At 50.9% G+C, this 17,510-nt stretch overlaps 6 protein-coding genes across 6 annotated transcripts; 2 read left to right on the top strand and 4 right to left on the bottom strand.

Annotated features, from left to right (window-relative positions):
- Positions 1-1,575: 1,575 nt before the first annotated feature.
- DEU56DRAFT_823604 (autophagy-related protein) lies at positions 1,576-3,088 on the bottom strand. Its single transcript, XM_041354212.1, has 4 exons — positions 2,673-3,088; positions 2,321-2,613; positions 2,024-2,260; positions 1,576-1,960 (listed from the first exon to the last, which is right to left on the bottom strand). Exons 1-4 carry the CDS (start codon positions 2,990-2,992, stop codon positions 1,761-1,763), a joined length of 1,050 nt encoding a protein of 349 aa, XP_041204819.1. The 5' UTR covers positions 2,993-3,088; the 3' UTR covers positions 1,576-1,760.
- A 3,575-nt stretch (positions 3,089-6,663) lies between these two features.
- DEU56DRAFT_743356 (uncharacterized protein) lies at positions 6,664-7,335 on the bottom strand (the record flags this gene model as incomplete). The annotated part of the gene is made up of 1 exon (XM_041349003.1): positions 6,664-7,335. A coding segment is annotated over one exon (672 nt), but the record flags the coding sequence as incomplete, so codon positions are not given.
- Positions 7,336-7,739: 404 nt separating this feature from the next.
- Positions 7,740-9,531, top strand: DEU56DRAFT_823611 (ClpP/crotonase-like domain-containing protein). Its single transcript, XM_041354213.1, has 6 exons — positions 7,740-8,226; positions 8,282-8,317; positions 8,369-8,460; positions 8,523-8,928; positions 8,989-9,072; positions 9,125-9,531. Exons 1-5 carry the CDS (start codon positions 7,953-7,955, stop codon positions 9,036-9,038), a joined length of 858 nt encoding a protein of 285 aa, XP_041204821.1. The 5' UTR covers positions 7,740-7,952; the 3' UTR covers positions 9,039-9,072; positions 9,125-9,531.
- DEU56DRAFT_823620 (small subunit of acetolactate synthase-domain-containing protein) lies at positions 9,516-10,886 on the bottom strand (the record flags this gene model as incomplete). The annotated part of the gene is made up of 4 exons (XM_041354214.1): positions 9,516-9,818; positions 9,870-10,317; positions 10,367-10,562; positions 10,620-10,886. Coding segments are annotated over 4 exons (1,018 nt in total), but the record flags the coding sequence as incomplete, so codon positions are not given.
- Positions 10,887-11,606: 720 nt separating this feature from the next.
- Positions 11,607-13,145, top strand: DEU56DRAFT_872999 (uncharacterized protein; the record flags this gene model as incomplete). Its single annotated transcript, XM_041355825.1, has 8 exons — positions 11,607-11,742; positions 11,770-11,817; positions 11,852-12,038; positions 12,059-12,145; positions 12,167-12,315; positions 12,361-12,564; positions 12,624-12,874; positions 13,053-13,145. The coding sequence occupies 8 exons, from the start codon at positions 11,607-11,609 to the stop codon at positions 13,143-13,145; spliced, it is 1,155 nt and encodes a 384-aa protein (XP_041204823.1).
- Positions 13,146-13,736: 591 nt separating this feature from the next.
- Positions 13,737-14,398, bottom strand: DEU56DRAFT_823626 (uncharacterized protein). The gene is made up of 2 exons (XM_041354215.1): positions 13,920-14,398; positions 13,737-13,863 (listed from the first exon to the last, which is right to left on the bottom strand). The coding sequence occupies exons 1-2, from the start codon at positions 14,144-14,146 to the stop codon at positions 13,851-13,853; spliced, it is 240 nt and encodes a 79-aa protein (XP_041204824.1). The 5' UTR covers positions 14,147-14,398; the 3' UTR covers positions 13,737-13,850.
- Positions 14,399-17,510: the final 3,112 nt, after the last annotated feature.

Here is a 17,510-nt window from a genome sequence, read left to right on the forward strand (position 1 = left end):
GCTGCCCCTATTTATCTACCTGACATATAGATTAACTCACGTATCAATAATACCACCAGACTGCACGTTACATTGATTAGATATGTACAATCATATTCATGCATACACAGAATTTCAAGAGCGAAGTTGAAGCAAACTGCAAGAACTGGGAGCTCAGTTAGCCTGTACAGCGTATCACCATGGGAAAATCGATCATCACCGATGGGCCATCAAGTTCAAGATCAGCAGTCGTTTGACTCCGAACATTAATCATGCGCCGATCAGGCGCAGTAACTGTGCAGGGCTGCTACGCTCCCCAAACCCGTAGTTCGCGCATTAACTACTTACGAAGCCGGCGGCGGCCGCGTACTACTGTAGAGCCAATTCAAACACAGGGTCCATAACAATTGTACGACTGCAGTACCCCACTCCGTGTTCGTTCTAACCAAACATGTGCATCATTTATTTAGCTTGATCAATAAGCTTAATCACGAAAAAAGAAAAAGATGACGACAATGACATTTGACGATGCGTGCTGTACATGTAATTTATTGATAATGAGCCGCACCGAATATTGAGTAAGGTAACGCTATATATCATTCCGAGGGCTTTGTGGCACAGCCTGCTCGATCAGAACCTTTCAATGCAATGGAAGTGTTCTGTCACATTTTTTTCTAATTCTGCAGCAGGCCTGTAGGGTCGGGACCGTCATGCACGCTGTTGACTTCCTTCTATGGGTCTGATCATGGCTATGGGACTTATAAGCATGCTCAGGGCAGTTGGATTACCTACCGGTACTGCGAGAGCGCGTCTCGGGGTTCGGTACAGTGCAGTGTTGCCCGTAGCTGACAAGTGATCCGTACAACATGTTCAAAAAATTTACAGTATGTTCCGACGGTACAAAACATACTCGCCGGTGGAACACCGACGGCAGTGCAAAAAAAAACGACAAAGTCACACTGGCATCTGGAAACGGGTTGCCGCGTTCAAAGGACAAATTCATAGGGTGCATCGCGGGTACATATATATGTGGTCCCAGGCCTGCAGAGTTGCAAATTTCAAAAAAAAAAGTTGAATAGGCTCAATATTTATCATGAGGTATTGGTTTCCCGGAATCAGTGCATGCCTGAGTTTTACACAGGTTTCCTTTTAGTCCCGCGTTTCAATACAACAATAAGTCTTAGTCATTTGTGGGGTGACGATCGGGCTTCTCGGAGAGGCTGTTCTGACATGGCGGTCAGCCTGACTTCGTGTGTGCTTTATAATTTTAAGCTTGCTCATCCCCGCCGACAGTGGACTTCGAGCGCCCAGGGGGTTGGTTTTATCCGTAGCTTCGCGGAAAGCTCCTGGACCCTGTAAGGAGAAGGGCAGTCTGAGTGAAGCATAATGGTATAACAGGGTTCAAAGGTTTAAGCTTGTGCCACCGTGACCGGTTGCAAAACCGTGCAAGTGTTGCCACAGTCCGTATCATCTAGCGCCAGTCAGGGGCTTCAAGGCATTTTAAATACTTGTCATCAACTTATGATGCGGTGTCTCCGCATGCTCTTGTTGTTGTGACATCTGAACTGGGGAGGCATCAGACGGAGCCCGTGGGTAGACTTGATTAATAAAATATATTGAGATCTGGACATGACGGACGTAATAGAACCCACGATGACCGAGGAATGAAGTTGACATGCAAGAGCTGTTCTCAAAAGCTGACTCACGCAGCAGTGGAGAAAGGGTATCTCATTCGTTTACCGCCCAGAACGGGGGGTCAGTCACAAATGCTCTACAGCTGCCTACCGTGCGATGCCCACACAAAGACTTACCCATCCATCTGCACCCGCCATACAAGCCCCTAGCCATGCCATCTCCGCATCAGGGGGCACCAGCACACCGTGCATCAGAGCATACGCGAGTTCTGGGCCAGAATATGGTGTGGGTGGGAAGAGGAGGGGAAGATGTGTAGATAGATAATGCGCAAGGGTATGCGCAGAGCCTATTTAGTGACGCGATCAGTTTCACCAATCCTTCACCAGCAGTCCTACGGAGGAAAACCCACCATCGTCAAGGTTCGGAGGGACAACATCTTGCATCACGGGCCCATCAGGTAAATACAACCTAACTGGGACACTGCGAACGTTATAAGCGTTATCACGGTCCGACGCACTCTGCGGGTCTACAGATGGTGGCCGTGTATGCATTGATGGATTCGAGGAAGGTGGTGGAGAACCTGACCGTGCAGGTGCGGTTGTAGGCACTATCTTCGATGCGACGCGCCAATATTCATCAAAGTTATCTGGAAATGACGAGGAGGCATACTGAGACGCGCATACACAGAGTGAAAAAGCTGGCTTACGTTCTTTGATGCCTTCCCAGATACCATCCTGGTCTTGCTTCCGAAGACCTGTCATGCGCTTCGTGTTTCCCCATCGTACAAAGTCTGCCTCCTTGAGCTGCCCCATGAAGGCTTGTTTGCATGACTCGGCGGAGGGCGAGAGAAGAAGCTTCTCTGTAGGAGGTGATGCAAGGTGGAGAATGAGCTTCAAGGGTGTCACTTGCAGATTGTAATGCGATGTTGAAGTCTGAGACGGAGGTCGAATTGAAGCAGAGATGGTGTGGTTATCGTAAATCAGGCCTAACGGCCAGTGCCTACCAGAAGATCATGTTCAGGATACATTGCATACCACACTACAAGGGTCGGAACTAACCACTTCAACAGCGTGCCTTCCTCGCTCTCAAACCACCATTCTTCCTCCTTCAGTATCTTCCCAGCTGCCTCATCGAATACGACATCCATCAAGAACCGCCGTATCTCTGGCATTAGAAGAGGCAAGTAGCTGACGCGAGGAGCTTGAATATAGTAACATTCTAGGCCGCGATCGGAATTCGCTGGCAACTCTTTCGAGTCTACACGAATTTCAAGGGGAATGGTACCCTCCCATGTCAGCCGGCGAAAAAGGGTTGTTGATGCTGGGGTTGAGTTCGCAGATGGTTGACCATGATGACGCGTAGTACCGTATGTAGACATCAGAACTCCGCCGTGATGGCAACGGGTTTGCAAGAAGCGCTTCTAGTAGAGCAGCAGCAAGTGAGTACTAGTGAGTGCCAGTACTGGCACAATGTTATGATTGTTCGTTCACGTGACTCGACGCGCCTGATATGTACTCGTGTGTCCTACTAGCTAGTAACTAAGTACTAAGTACGAACGCGCAGATCTCATGTCGCGCCAGCATTGATGTCGCTGGACCGGTTCAAGTTAGTGCCAAAGCCATGTTGGGGCATATTCACAGGACACACACAACTCTGTCAAGACCCTTCCTTGGCTTCGAGACGGATATTTGCAAGAACGAGATGCATGTCATCCCTTGTTTTCCCGATAAAATTCAAGCCTAATGAAGTTCGAGAGTACAAGTAATCGTAGCGGTCTGGATGCCTTTGGAAAGACCACACGGACTCACCTCTGGCTTCACCCGCACCAATCAAGAGCAGATGTACGATGCACTTCTTCTACTAATCGCCGCCGCCGCCGACGCCGCCTGATTTATGAACAGATTAAGCGGCAACGCATTCCTCACCCCGCTAAAATGAGCAAAGATCTTCCAAGGTTGCAAGCCTCGAAATGTTTCGTACCGGCCATCGACCACCCCATATTGTGAGTGCCACCGTTGTCTGACAAATACATTCAAAAGAACGATTTGGGAACGCAACGCATGGCGTCCATGATAGAGTTTTGATGTGTTCGCCGCTACCAGGGTTATGGACGTATCGAAACGGGGGTCACTAAGCACTTTCGACTGCCAGGGAGGTGAAGGACGGGTATCGGCCCCAAAACCTTACACTCCGATAGGAAGATCCTCGGCGCGATCAGGGCTGCAGGAAATGCGTCAATGCCACATGGGAGGTCACGGCGACTCCATATTCCAACGAAATTCGGACAATTCAGGACCTTGCCGCGAAAGAAAAGTGTCGGTCCGGCGTCGCCACATGAATTCAATTATCGTGAGTAATGTACCGTCGAGTCGGATATAGGGCACCGAGCGGAGTCGTCGATCAGAGAGAAGAACATTCAGAAAGGCAGCCGGCATCAGTGGTATCATGATCGTCAATAGGAGTCGTTCCGAAATCCTTGATGAGTGTGATACCTTGAGATCGATGTTCGGTTTCATCTCCGCCAGATCATAAATTATCCCTGAGGACCTGGATTTCTAGCTCAGCCAGGAGCGTAGTCACGAAAAAAAACATCGCTAGCGGGCCGCACAACGCAAGCTTGGACTCGAGTTACCTGGCAGCTGTTAAGTCCCTTAATAACCATCCTTGCATCGCGAACCGTTGCAATGATAAGTGGCTCAAATATAGATACATATATATAGATTAGACGTACGTGTAAATCAAACAGTCCATCGTGAATCATATACTGACAAGCGGTGAGGTTAACCTGGTTCTGACAACCTCTGATAATGTTTCCACCGCGGAAATAACGTTCTGAGGCTCTGAATACTTTCTCAGGACATCTAGCACCCAGTCTATTCGCTCATCAAGCGTCTCGAGGGCAAGCCTGTCCAGCGGGATATATTCAAGCGTCAACTCCGCGAGGGCTGGTAAGATTTCCACACAGTCATCGTTGCCTGAGAGATATACGCTAGGGAACGCATCCCATGCGCTAGGTACGAGTGGCGATAATTTTTCCCTTGAGAACATATCATGGAGTGGAAGTTCCAAGGGCATTGAAACAGCCGTGATCCGCAGGAAAATACCGGCAAGGTAAAATGCGTGGGGGTTGCTGTCCGCGGCTTCGGCCATAAGGCTGATGCACCTGTTCATATGGTCGTCTTGGGAAAGGCGACAGCGCCATGCAGGATTCTTTACGAGGGCAAATAGGAGTTTCAAGTAACATCCATCACGCCCTTCGTCGAACACGGCATCATGACTACCGTCCACACTAGCATCTTCACTAGGGGAGATAGCGGTGAGGATTGCGGGGGAAAGCGCGAGTAGTTTCTCCCGTAAACCGCCATAGCCATCTATATCTTCCATAGCAGCCAGTAGCGTTTTTCGAGTTTCGTATGTAGCACGCAAAGCAGCGTAACGCAACCGGGCGGGCTGTTCCGGTCCCATGGATGACAATAGGATTTCGAGATAAGCCGCCTCTTTCGCCCGACTTCCGAGGCTCCTCATAGCACTAAGTGCTAAGAGCGCATCCGCAAGAGTATCCTCCACCTCATAACCCTCGAGCTCTCGCAGTTCGCAGACATAATCGATGAGCCAATCAAAATCATGGGAAGAACGAGTGTCGTGCGCCCAGCTAAACTCTCCATACCAATATAGGAAGGAGTCGTCTGGCTGGTAGATGTTTCCAAGAGGGCCGTGAGGGATACATATAGCTGTGTGAAGCGCAGCTCCTGCTTCGGACAGGCGTCTCTGCATGTCTTCTGAGTCCTCGGTTTTGTTGTCGGACATCGTCGAGCATTCGAGGAAGATTTCTTGGCAGCAAGCAAGGCCCGCTCGGAAAAACGAGCCGTCAAGCGGAACCGCGCGGGTCAGCTCAATGATGCGAAGGGCATGGGGGAGACATTTCTTGGCTCGGGAAGCGTAGTGTTGTGGGTGTGTTCCATCAACGCAGCATTGTAGGCAGGCGAGGAGTTTAGTGACAAGAACATCGATATCAGCGCTTTGGTTGTAGTCAGATAGACGATCTAATGGAAAGCAATTGGCACACCTTTTGTCAACCTTCACGAGTACCGTTTTGTCGACATTTAGCCCGAGCAAGATGCCAGCGAGAAGTGTACAATTAGCGAGCACTTGAGAGGACGGGGATTTGTTCGGTACTTTGGCTTCAAGGAGCATCGAGATTATGCTCAACGCTAAATCCTCCATCTGCGCGAGCTCGTCTATGTCTTTATGGAGCAGGAAAACATATGGAAGGACTTGAGAGAGCCACAACAAGGTAGCATCAGATGCCGAAGAGAATGTTGGTGTATCTCGGAAGAAACGATATGTGTAATCAGCTATCCACTTCTGCCCAAGGTTAATCTTCAAGGCATAATCAGTGTCCAGCGATTCCAAGCTGAGGAGGTGCCAGAAGTGAAGATATCTAGGTTGGGAAGGATACTGTGCAGCGGAGTAATATTCCCCGTCCAGTCGAAGGTATTCCCTTCCACTGAGATGGACGAGAGCTGTTGCACAAGCTAAAGCTCGTTCTTTCGCTGGCGCTAACAGCCGATCCTTCGTATCGAAGCAGCTTCCAAGCGCACGATGCAAGAGAGAAATTATTCCGGAAACATCAAAATCGAATGGCCATTCAACTTCGGGGACCAGGTGACACGCTGCAATGAATACGTTGGGATCCGTGGACGTTTCGAGCAACCATTTTACGGAAGGAGCATCCGAGGATGCGACGGAAACGATTGGGAATTCGTAGGACAACGAAATTACGGGAAGGCAGGGCTCTGTTACTGTAGAGGGAAGTTTGCCGAACTCCAGATCACAGATCGCGGGGGCACGGGACTGCGCAGATAAATGAGATCGGAGAGCTCGGATGGAACGCAAACAGGAGCTGAGAATAGTCCGATGGAGAGCAGACAGCATGCTTCTAGCACTAGCGAAGCCCGTAAAAAGTGTTTTACCGAGCGCCACACCTAGCCCAATGTATCGCGGGGCATATCGCAATTGGCATAGATCATACAACTGAACCACGCGGACTTTTGTGAGCTGCCAAGCAAGTCTGATGACAACAGAGACAGGAGTTTGAAAAGGACAGTCCGAGGACATGAGGGACGCGAAGACGGTGAATCCATAAAGCGAAACGCCAAACGATGTGATGCAGATTATGACACGTGCGATAGTCTGTTGCTGAGACCACATGTTGATACTGAGGGAGGCACCGAAAAGGAACAATGAAACCTGCAACAAAGCCGGGAAGGACTGAACCACGGCATCAAAGTACCACGTCCTTAGCGCTTCCATCTTCTGTTGCCGTCGCCTTCCACGATCCTCTAATGAACCATGACCGTGTCTGTTAGACTTGTAATAGCCTAGCCACTGTTTGCCCAGAATTGCACCAAAGGCAGCCAAAAGGCTAAGTAGAAGACTGGCGTATGCTAGGCTTTGCGCCCACACACTACTAGGTGAGTACCCTGCTGGTTGCGGAAGCGTGATACTCTGGGGTGCTGAAGTACCATTTGCCGCGAGCAATATGAGTTGGGTCAGCAGTGCATTGGTGGTGTCCGCTGCATTAGGCTGCGATGCGATTATGAAGGAGGTGGTGACAGCTGAAAAAAGACCCGCCTGCAAGATTACATCAATATTGGGATGGTTCGCGACTGTCCTGAGGAATGAAACGCACAAAAGTAGGAATGATGTCGATATCACCATTATACCGCCCCAGGAACTCGCTGTCGACCTCCTCTGCGACCACCTCATATGTCTCCCAGAACTGTAATCGGATGTCCTTGTCCGCTTTCTCCGCTAGTTCTGAGCGCTTAAGGACGTCAAGAATTTCGTTCTGCTTCTGGAGAAGACTGCACAATGTTGGGACACATTCAGTTCGCAACAGCTCGAGTGAGTTTCAAGAGTCAACTGAGCTACTCACGAGCTAAGGACCTCCGATTGCTTGTCGTGTTCCATGGCACCCGACGAGGGGTGCTCGTTCGGAAATAACCTTGACTAATATTGCCAAGGCATCATCAAGACTAAAAATTCCACAGTAATCAGGAACGACATCATATCAACTGGAAGATAATTAGCAACTGTCAGTGTCCTGAGTCAAGTGTCAGTATCATCGTGTACGAGCACATCATGAAATGCCGTTGATCACTGCCTGCGGCTTGAAGGCTTGATGGACCGTTCAAGATCAGAAATGTGACTCGGAGTAATTTTGCTGAGGACTAACATGTCGACAGCGTGGACGGGCCGCGGCACGGAACTCGGCAACTTCGAGCGACCCGGCCGTAGGCTCGGAGCTTCCCCACAGTACTCTCCTCCGGTCCACAATGTCGTTCGTCGTACTCTCCCGCTCAACACTCCGCCATGTAAGCAGCACCACACGTTTCTTCTCCACTAGCTTGCGTGCCAAGCGCGAATACGCCAATGTCCTTGTCTCACGGCCCAGCCCAGGCGTGGCACTCATCACTCTGAACAGACCCAAGGCACTCAATGCGCTCAATGCAGCGCACATTCAAGATATATCTGATGCAATGAAGGAGGCTGATGAGGATGCTAGTGTGGGTGCTATGATTCTCACTGGGTCAGAACGCGCGTTTGCGGGTGTGTTTCTCAGTCATTCGGATCATGAACAAGACTAGACATATTCATGCAACAGCTGGTGCGGACATCAAGGAGATGAAGGACAAGTCTTGTGAGTATCTCTCCTCACCGATTCAATAATTTTTGATAACGTCCCCCGAAGTCGCAGAAGCCTACACCACCAACTTCCTAGCTAATTGGGAAGTCATCCCTAAACTTAAAAAGCCAGTTATTGCAGCTGTCAGCGGTTACGCCGTATGTCTTCAAAATTATCTGCTGTCAGTTATTGTATTTTCATCCAGGTCCTTTCCCTTTAGCTTGGTGGTGGCTTGGAGCTTGCATTGCAGGCTGATATTCTTCTCGCGGCGCCTTCGGCACAACTTGGCCAGCCAGAAGTTAACCTCGGAGTCATCCCTGGCGGCGGCGGGACCCAACGTCTTGCACGCCTCATTGGTAAATCGCGTGCCATGGAACTCGTTCTCACAGGACGAATAATCGGTGCGGACGAGGCAGAACGCTGGGGCATTGTACGAGTTGTACGAGAGGGTAGTGTCGTCGATGAGGCCGTGAAAGTAGCAAGTGATATTGCAAGCAAGGGACGTATCGCAGTGGGTGCAGGCAAGGAGGCTGTGAATGCAGCATTTGAGATGAGCCTCGCTGAGGGGTTGAGGTTTGAGAAGCGGTTGTTCCATGCCTTGTTTTCAACCAAGGACCAGAAGGAGGGCGAGTGTCTTTTCTTTGATGTCTGACTAGGTTTGCACTGATCATTTTGAATTTCACCAGGTATGGCTGCTTTTGCTGAGAAACGCAAGGCAGAGTGGACGCACTCATAAAGGGGCGTTCTGTATATTAAGGGGAATCCCGCTCGTCAATACTCCCGTATTATCCTGCATTGACCCGCTTTGATTCTAATATATAGGTCCGATTTTTCAATATCACGGCCTGATTTTACATCACTATGGTGCCCAGCTGTTAAAGATGAGGTTAAGCAATGTCGTTCCGATTATCGGCTTATCGGCCCTTCAGCCAGACAGCGATGTTCGCAAGCGACCTCAGTATTTTGTGGCAAGATTCAACGCCATTCATCTTGTTAAGAATTTCTGGCGGTCGTATTTCTTCTACAAACGGACTTCGGGTTCGATTTTGTAATTACCAATTTCATAAGCACATTGCTGCTGCAGCTACCAGATTCGCGGGATACGAGGGTGTATTTCTTCCAGCTGTAAACGGTGAAATCAGCATAAAGCAGCTTGTGCGACAAAGCAGTGGACAACATTCGCGAATATCTCGCAGGTGAGACTAGCGGTGGATCCCAGTATAAAGCAGAGACCAGCTCCCCGATGGGACAAGAAGTGGACAACACCCGCGAAGACTTCGCAAGCGCGACCAGCGATGGAAACCATCCTACAAGGAATTGCTCTCGAAGACCAGTGTGAAAATTGCTGGAATGGTATATATTATTTAATACATATCACACGACGGCCGCTTCAACTAATCAAAGACCGCCTAACCAGGAGGAAGAAGGCTGGCGTCCACAGTGCCAACCTCGTCTACCGCATCGTCAGAATCATCCGAGGAACGTGAGATAGGTGTCCGCGGCATTGCCATAAGACCTACAGACAATGAACTTCACTTCACTTCCACAGACGTATGACAAGACTTACCAGTCCGAGCTGACTCCAAAATTCCAAATGGTTTGAGTAAACTCAAAAATGCGACAACGCGGTTTGTTTTTGCAGTGAGCTCGACGATGACGCTGTTCTCGCTCACATCGACGATCTTGGCTCCGAATTGGTCGGCTAAGACGGAGACAGATTGAAGGTGTTGGTGTTTAAGGCGGAGAGCCTCGGAGGGTGTCAATGGGGGTGGAGAATGTGATTCTGCGTGAGAGTTGGGGTGGGCACCACGCTCAAAGTTGTGGGCGAGCGCAGTCTCTTTTTCGAGCTTGGTCTCGCGGTGAGGTGGGTGGGGACCCCGTCTCGGTTCATGGGAAGGTCCACCTACAAATTGGTCCTCCAAATACTCGGGACCGAGAATGGATACTTTGACCAGGAGCAATTCACGCGTGATGACGCGGGTATCTGTATAGTCGAGAACAGCCCATACAGGCACCTGTTCTGCGATTAGAAAGGCGAAAGGGAGCGTTATACAAGATACTTACCAGGTCCTCCAGCTGTCTCCTCGCCTGCTCAACAACTCCATCCTGCCCACTAAGGACAATGGACATGCGACTTAGGTCGCGAATTTCGGTCCGGCACACCACGAGAGAGTCAATGTTGAACCCGCGTCCAGCGAGGATGCCGGACACGCGAGATAACACACCAGGTTCATTTTGTACCAAGCAGTTAAATATATGTCTATGTGGGACACCATTAGCAAAATCATAAAACTTTAGCTTATAAAATGAAACATACTTTTTAAATGGCTGTAGACTTGGAGGAGGGGTGTTATAGAGGATATTTGTCACAGCTTCTTCCGCACTTCTGGATCTTGGAAGGTCCGTGGTAGGAAGAGGTGGTGGACGAGTCCGTTGTGCAGTTTTGTAATCCAGCGCAGAGGTGGAGTCATCGATGGATCGTGGAGGTTTTGGTGCACCATCGGGAGCGTTAAGACGCGTCGAAGTCGAGAAAAACCGCGGATTTGCTGCTCGAAAGGCACAACGCGACCGAAGTGCTAACATTTTTGGTGACGAGTAGAACAGCTGGCAGCTTTGGCAAAACTGACTCACTTCATTTTGCTTAGTCATACGTTTGGTGCATTCCGAGCTCAAGTTGTTCCCCTCAAAAATCCACTATCAATTTGGACAGTCGTATTTACTTGTCAACATCTCAACCATATGGCGTTGTCGCTGGCCCTTCGGCGACTTCTCGGGTCTGGGAGCTCTGAGACAACCTCTTCGCGGTTCCACACCTCGTCAATGCCGTTGGCTCAATTGCGTAGGTTTATGTCTGTCCGTTTTCTCCAAGATTCAATGTCATTAAACTTGCTTTATTTCACTAGCCCACCACTACGCACCCGCCTAGCAGTATCGCTCGAACCTGCAGGAAAGGCCAAGAGGTTGGGAAACTTGCGATAGCACCAACACGTCCGGAATTCAAGCGTGATGCTGTCCCACATCAATGCCTCGCGCCGCAACAACGAGAGAGCCCACCTAGGCGGAGGATGGCTCCTGAACCGAGAATCATCACAAAGCGCTGGGCACAAACTGGCGATGCCGATGCTGGGACTCAGGTCAAGAATTGAGTTATAAAAGCTCATTCAGAGCGCGTAGATAAACACAAGGCGGTAGCATGTCAACCCCCACATCTCAAGTCCATCTTTTACAAGAGGAATTCTATTTGTCTGGATCAGCCGCTTCCTCAAGCAAAGACCTTCCCACTCGATTCTCTTCTTCACCCTTGATGCCTGGCTCGTTGCAGAGTTTACAGGAGACACTAGGAACGGAAGCAAGCCCGAATGCAATGCAAGCATCCCCAACGAAACACCTATTCGAAGAACACGTCGTAGGCGAGAAGTACAAGGAGTTCCTTCTTTCCAGTGATACATGATCCGGAAAGTCTATAGCATACCTCCTCCCCATACTTCAGGATCTCAAATGCACAAAGCACAACAGTCTAACACTATTGCCCATCATTCATCTCGCAAGCCTCTCAATCCACGTGCGCTCGTACTGCGCCTACGCACGAATTTATCCGCCAACTTGCGAGCTTTGCGAAGAGCTTGTCCTATGTCATCAATTTGCGCGACATGTGCGCTCGCAAGGTTAATTCACCAAGTCTAGTGGAACAGCTTCAAAAATGGAAGGAATTTTCGAGGGAGCTGGCGCTGAGTTCGTCATTTCGAAAACTTCAAGTGGGTCAAGACCGGTAGATCTACTAGTCGGCACTCCAATGAAGCTTCTTGACATGGAGCGCGGGAGAGGTTGGAACTGGAAGGAGCGGTCATGAGAGCCAGCGATGAGGATAGGGAAGAAAGCCGAAGAGCACGAGGATGTGAAGGAAGAAGACGGGGGCGACAAAGACTCACCGCGAGAGTTCTGGATTGACGAACCCGAGATGGGCTCGGAGAACGTGGAGTGGGTAGTTGTAAACGAGGGAGACGTCTTGTTCGGTGTGTATTTAACTCGAAATACATGCGCTCACTGACACTATGCAGATCTGGACTTCCAAGAATACACTAGCATGCTTCTTGTAGATATTGCAGCAGCACGTGGATTGCCTGTCCAAGTGGTCCCTTCCTCAGCCCTATCCTCGACCCCGGATTCAGAAATATCCGCACAACCAATTTCCTGCCCATTCAACTTCATTCTCACCAGCGCAACAATCCCCACGTTCCTGACTATCTTTCAAACAACCACCCGTCCCTCACTCGCCTTGCATCCCCGCGGCTGCATCACTTCCCCTCGACTCTCCGCACAGAAGACACCTCATGGACAGACGGCAACAAGAGCACAGACATCGAACGCCGCATTTGTCGTGTATGGGCCGAAGACGCCCTCGTGCACTCCAAGACCGCCACAGGCCCCGACCCCATCAAGCTATCCAAGCTCTTCGTCTTCTGCAACAAACGGCACAAAGTCGAGCAATTCGCTGCCTTCCTCGACGGCCGTGGCTTCAAAACGCGCAAACGAGGGTTGAATCACCATCTTGATGTGTCCTTGAAGACGCGGGTGGGCCTGAAGCGATAGGACCGTTGTTGTCTGATCCTGCTCAGATGCCTCAAGTGCTTGTATTCAACGTCGTTTCTTTCGCGGGGACCGGATTGTTTGCCCACGATCACATGTGTTCATTGTTGATGAGCTGAGGAATATAATAGACTTTTTGCATCGGGCTGGAAGGGCGGGTTAGGCAGGGAATGTGGTGGTGTTTGGGAGGGCAAAGGGGAGGGCGGTTGGGCGGACGGAGGAGGTTAACCAGAGGGTCAGGGCCGTTGCTGGGTAACGGTGGTGGCGGCCGTAGGTCGTTTTAGATCGGTATGGTCGCTTTGACTGATGTGATATGTGTTATCGATAGGCGTCTAATAATCCCTGCTCACGGGTTTTGCATTCTGTGATTTTCTTTGTGACCATCGTCGTCGCACACAATGCAAAGCTAGATTTTGCGTTGCTAAACTAGCCCCTAGTCAACCTCCCACCAAAGTAGGTGTCGGGAACCTCCTCAAGTTGCTAACGAAGTACGCGCAGTCAAACAATTGCAGGCAGAATGCTGCTCGGAGCCGTTACTCCCCACGTATGGAGAACAGTTGCTGCCGTGTCTATCAAACCTGCCCGCTTGTTCGTGTCTCACTTATGCTTTCACGCCTCACGCGCACGTCCTGCATATACTTTCACGCACCATTTGCGTGGTTCTCTCGTCTTCACCACCTTTGTAAATACACATGTCGCGATGACATGTTGTACTGTAATTACAGTGTACACAGTGAATTACACATTTCATCTCACTCAGAACATTCGTCGTGCTCTCACAAACTAGCAGCAACATGAAGAGTATCACGCAGTCAGCTCCCCAGCAAGTCGTTCGCTCGGACAACCCTGATCTCAGACGGAATGCTGGGTATAAAATAGAACACGAAGTATTATCCACTCGGTATCACATTCAAGTTGTATCTGAAATCTCCACATTGTAACAATTACTGGAATGGGATCATCATTGTCGAGTCCTGCAAGTGTGGGTTCAGCAAGTGCGAGAGACGGAAAAGGCTTTGAAGATACTCACTCCTCTTGCCAGTGGCACTTTCGCCAGTGTTGTCCATGTGCCATGCGGCTCAAATCAAGCTCTGGACCCCCTCTAGGTATCACTAATTCAACCCTAGGGGTATAAAATAGGCGTCGAGAAGCAGGTGGTACCCAGAACAAGAGCTGATGGTTGGGTCCTAACATCCATCCACTGTCACGAAGGAGAAAGAGGGTCGGACTGCGATCATCGTGGGATGCTCCCTCCATTAACTCAGCAGTGTTGCATAGTGCATGAGCAGAGTTGGGTGAGAAGCGAATGGCGTGATTAATCCAAGTGTCGGCGGACTTTTGCAATGGCTGCCTCGTCGCTGCATCCCACAGCCGCACAGTGGAATCATCTGAACCAGTCACGATGCGAGCGCCATCCGGCGAGAACGAGACTGAGTAAACCGGTTTGGTGTGCCCCAGCAAGGGCTCGCCGACTGGCTGCCCCGTAGCTGCATCCCACAGCCGCACAGTGGAATCGTGCGAACCAGTCGCAATGCGAGTGCCATCCGGCGAGAACGAGACTGAGTTGACCCCATCAGTGTGCCCCCGCAAGGGCTCACCAACTGGCTGCCCTGTAGCTGCATCCCACAACCACACAATGGAATCGTATGAAGCAGTCGCAATGCGAGTGCCATCTGGGGAGAACGAGACTGAGGTAACCGATTTTGTGTGCCCCCGCAAGGGTTCACCGACTGGCTGCCCCGTAGCTGCATCCCACAGCCGCACAGTGAAATCGCCTGAACCAGTCGCGATGCGAGTGCCATCCGGCGAGAACGAGACTGAGTTGACATGATCAGTGTGCCCCCGTAAGGGCTTGCCGACTGGCTGCCCCGTAGCTGCATCCCACAGCCGCACACTGGAATCACCTGAACCAGTCGCGATGCGAGTGCCATCCAGCGAGAACGAGACTGAGTAAACTGATTGAGTGTGCCCCCGCAAGGGCTTGCCGACTGGCTGCCCTGTAGCTGCATCCCACAGCCACGCGGTGCGGTCATATGAACCAGTCGCAATGCGAGTGCCATCTGGCGAGAACGAGACTGAGTAAACTTGAACCGGTTTAGTGTGCTGCTGCAAGGGTTTGCTGACTGGCTGCCCCGTAACTGCATCCCACAGCCGCACAGTGGAATCATACGAACCAGTCGCAATGCGAGTGCTATCCGGCGAGAACGAGACTGAGGAAACCCGACTAGTGTGCCCCAGCAAGGGTTCGCCGACTGGCTGCCCTGTTGCTGCATCCCACAGCCGTACAGTGAAATCACTTGAACCAGTCGCAATGCGAGTGCCATCTGGCGAGAACGAGACTGAGAAAATAAATCCAGTGTGCCCCCATAAGGGCCCGCTAACTGGCTGCCCCGTAGCTGCATCCCACAGCCGCACAGTGGAATCATATGAACCAGTCGCAATGCGAGTGCTATCCGACGAGAACGAGACTGAGGAAACCCAACTAGTGTGCCCCCGCAAGGGCTTGCCGACTGACTGCCCTGTAGCTGCATCCCACAGCCGCACAGTGGAATCATATGAACCAGTCGCAATGCGAGTGCCATCTGGGGAGAACGAGACTGAGGTAACCGATGTAGTGTGCCCCCGCAAGGGTTCGCCGACTGGCTGCCCCGTAGCTGCGTCCCACAGCCGTACAGTGGAATCATCTGAACCAGTCACGATGCGAGTGCCATCGGGCGAAAACGAGACTGAGGTAACCGATTTTGTGTGCCCCCGCAAGGGTTCGCCGACTGGCTGCCCCGTAGCTGCATCCCACAGCCGCACAGTGAAATCTTCTGAACCAGTCGCAATGCGAGTGCCATCCGGCGAGAACGAGACCGAGAAAACCGATTTAGTGTGCCCCCGCAAGGGTTCGCCGACTGGCTGCCCTGTTGCTGCATCCCACAGCCGCACAGTGGAATCGTCTGAACCAGTCGCAATTCGAGTGCCATCCGGCGAGAACGAGACTGAGAAAACCGCTTTAGTGTGCCCCCGCAAGGGCTCGCCAAATGGCTGTCCCGTAGCTGCATCCCACAGCCGCACAGTGGAATCGTTTGAACCAGTCGCGATGCGAGTGCCATCTGGCGAGAACGAGACTGAGTTAACCATACTAGCGTGTGCGAGCACAGTCTGAGCAGCCGCCCAGTTCATATCACGTCCAGATGCCACACGAAGAGTATTCGGAAACCGTTCAGAAAATATTCCAGATAGTGCAAATTTGGTAGGCGAGAATGGGAGTGCTGATACATAAAGATGTGGGGTACTGTATGAGATGATGGCGCCGAAGACTTGAATGAACCGCTGTACATCAAGTGCAGTCGATGAGACCTCTTTGAATGCGGAACGGCCCTGTGGTTGTGCATGAGCATGATATCTCAAACTCAGTAACTATGTGTTCACCTTCGCCCACGTGGAAATCAGCGGAAGGGCTACAACTGCACCACTAAGCGCATTGATAAGGGCGAGTAACTCCAGCCAGAAAAACAGCTGCTCGTGGTCGAAGAACATTTTTACTTCTTTCGCGAGCTCCTCGTCGAAGTCTGTGATTCCTACATGCGTAATCCAAAATCGACTGGAATAGGACAGGTGTGGGGGGATGAATGTTTTGACTCGTTCTTGCAGCCCGGGATCCTCGCAATTCGGGAGATATGAAGACTTCAAATCGCAGATATTGAAGCGAAGACCATCCTTCATCACTCGAAGTGACGCAAAAGCAAGGTCACGTTGTACCTTTGACACGTCCACGAAAAACTCCTTACTGTCTGATTGTTCGGTGAGGAAATCGCGGAAGGATGCATGAAGGGGTCGAATGGGGGTAGATGAATCAGTAGTGCCGCTGAGGAGGGATCCCATCGATCCCAGGATGACCTTCACCTCGTAATGCTCGCCTTTGTCTGGAAAATGGCTCCGCATGGCATGCAAAGACGCCAAAGACAGGGGTTCAGCTGCGCCAAGCAGTTGGCCCATCACAGAACGAAACCTCGCTAACCGGAATTCGACGTTGCGTTTATGTGTCTGCATGATCCCTCTCAACATAACGCCATATATTTCGTACAGCAAGTTTTCCCGCGCGGAAGGATCACTGGACACCACAGCATTGAAGGCATCATTTTCATCGGAGCCAGTGGGAGGTGTGTTGATGAATGCGCAAGCAAGACGGGCCCACTCGAACAGGCCATCAGCTGTCTTAGCCAGGACTGTATACTCCTTGTCCCCAAAATGCGGAAGCGCTTCTAGCTGCTGAGATATGTAAGCGTAGATGTCCCTTTCCGCGACTGCTGGTGGAATGTTGTCCATGGACATACGTAGAATATGCTGAGCATTAGCAAATGCCTTATTGATGTCGGGAAGCGGGCGAGAAGTAACTATGATTCGGAAGTTTTGTGGAAGTGCCGTGATTTTGGTGATAGCTGGATCTCGATGTGTACCGGCAAGAATTGAGAGAATTTTACGTCGCGTCTCGTCTGTCCCACTCTCGTCCAACGCCTCGATCACGATCACGACAGGGCCCACCGTTGGTACCGACAGCTTCCCTAACGGTTCGATAAGAAACTTCTGCCACTGCTGGAACACATCTGTTGTAGTCTTGAGCGCAGTGTCGTTC

The sequence above is a fragment of the Suillus clintonianus genome (assembly GCF_016758775.1).
Source record: "Suillus clintonianus strain FC179 chromosome Unknown DEU56scaffold_82, whole genome shotgun sequence".
Lineage (NCBI taxonomy): Eukaryota > Fungi > Basidiomycota > Agaricomycetes > Boletales > Suillaceae > Suillus > Suillus clintonianus.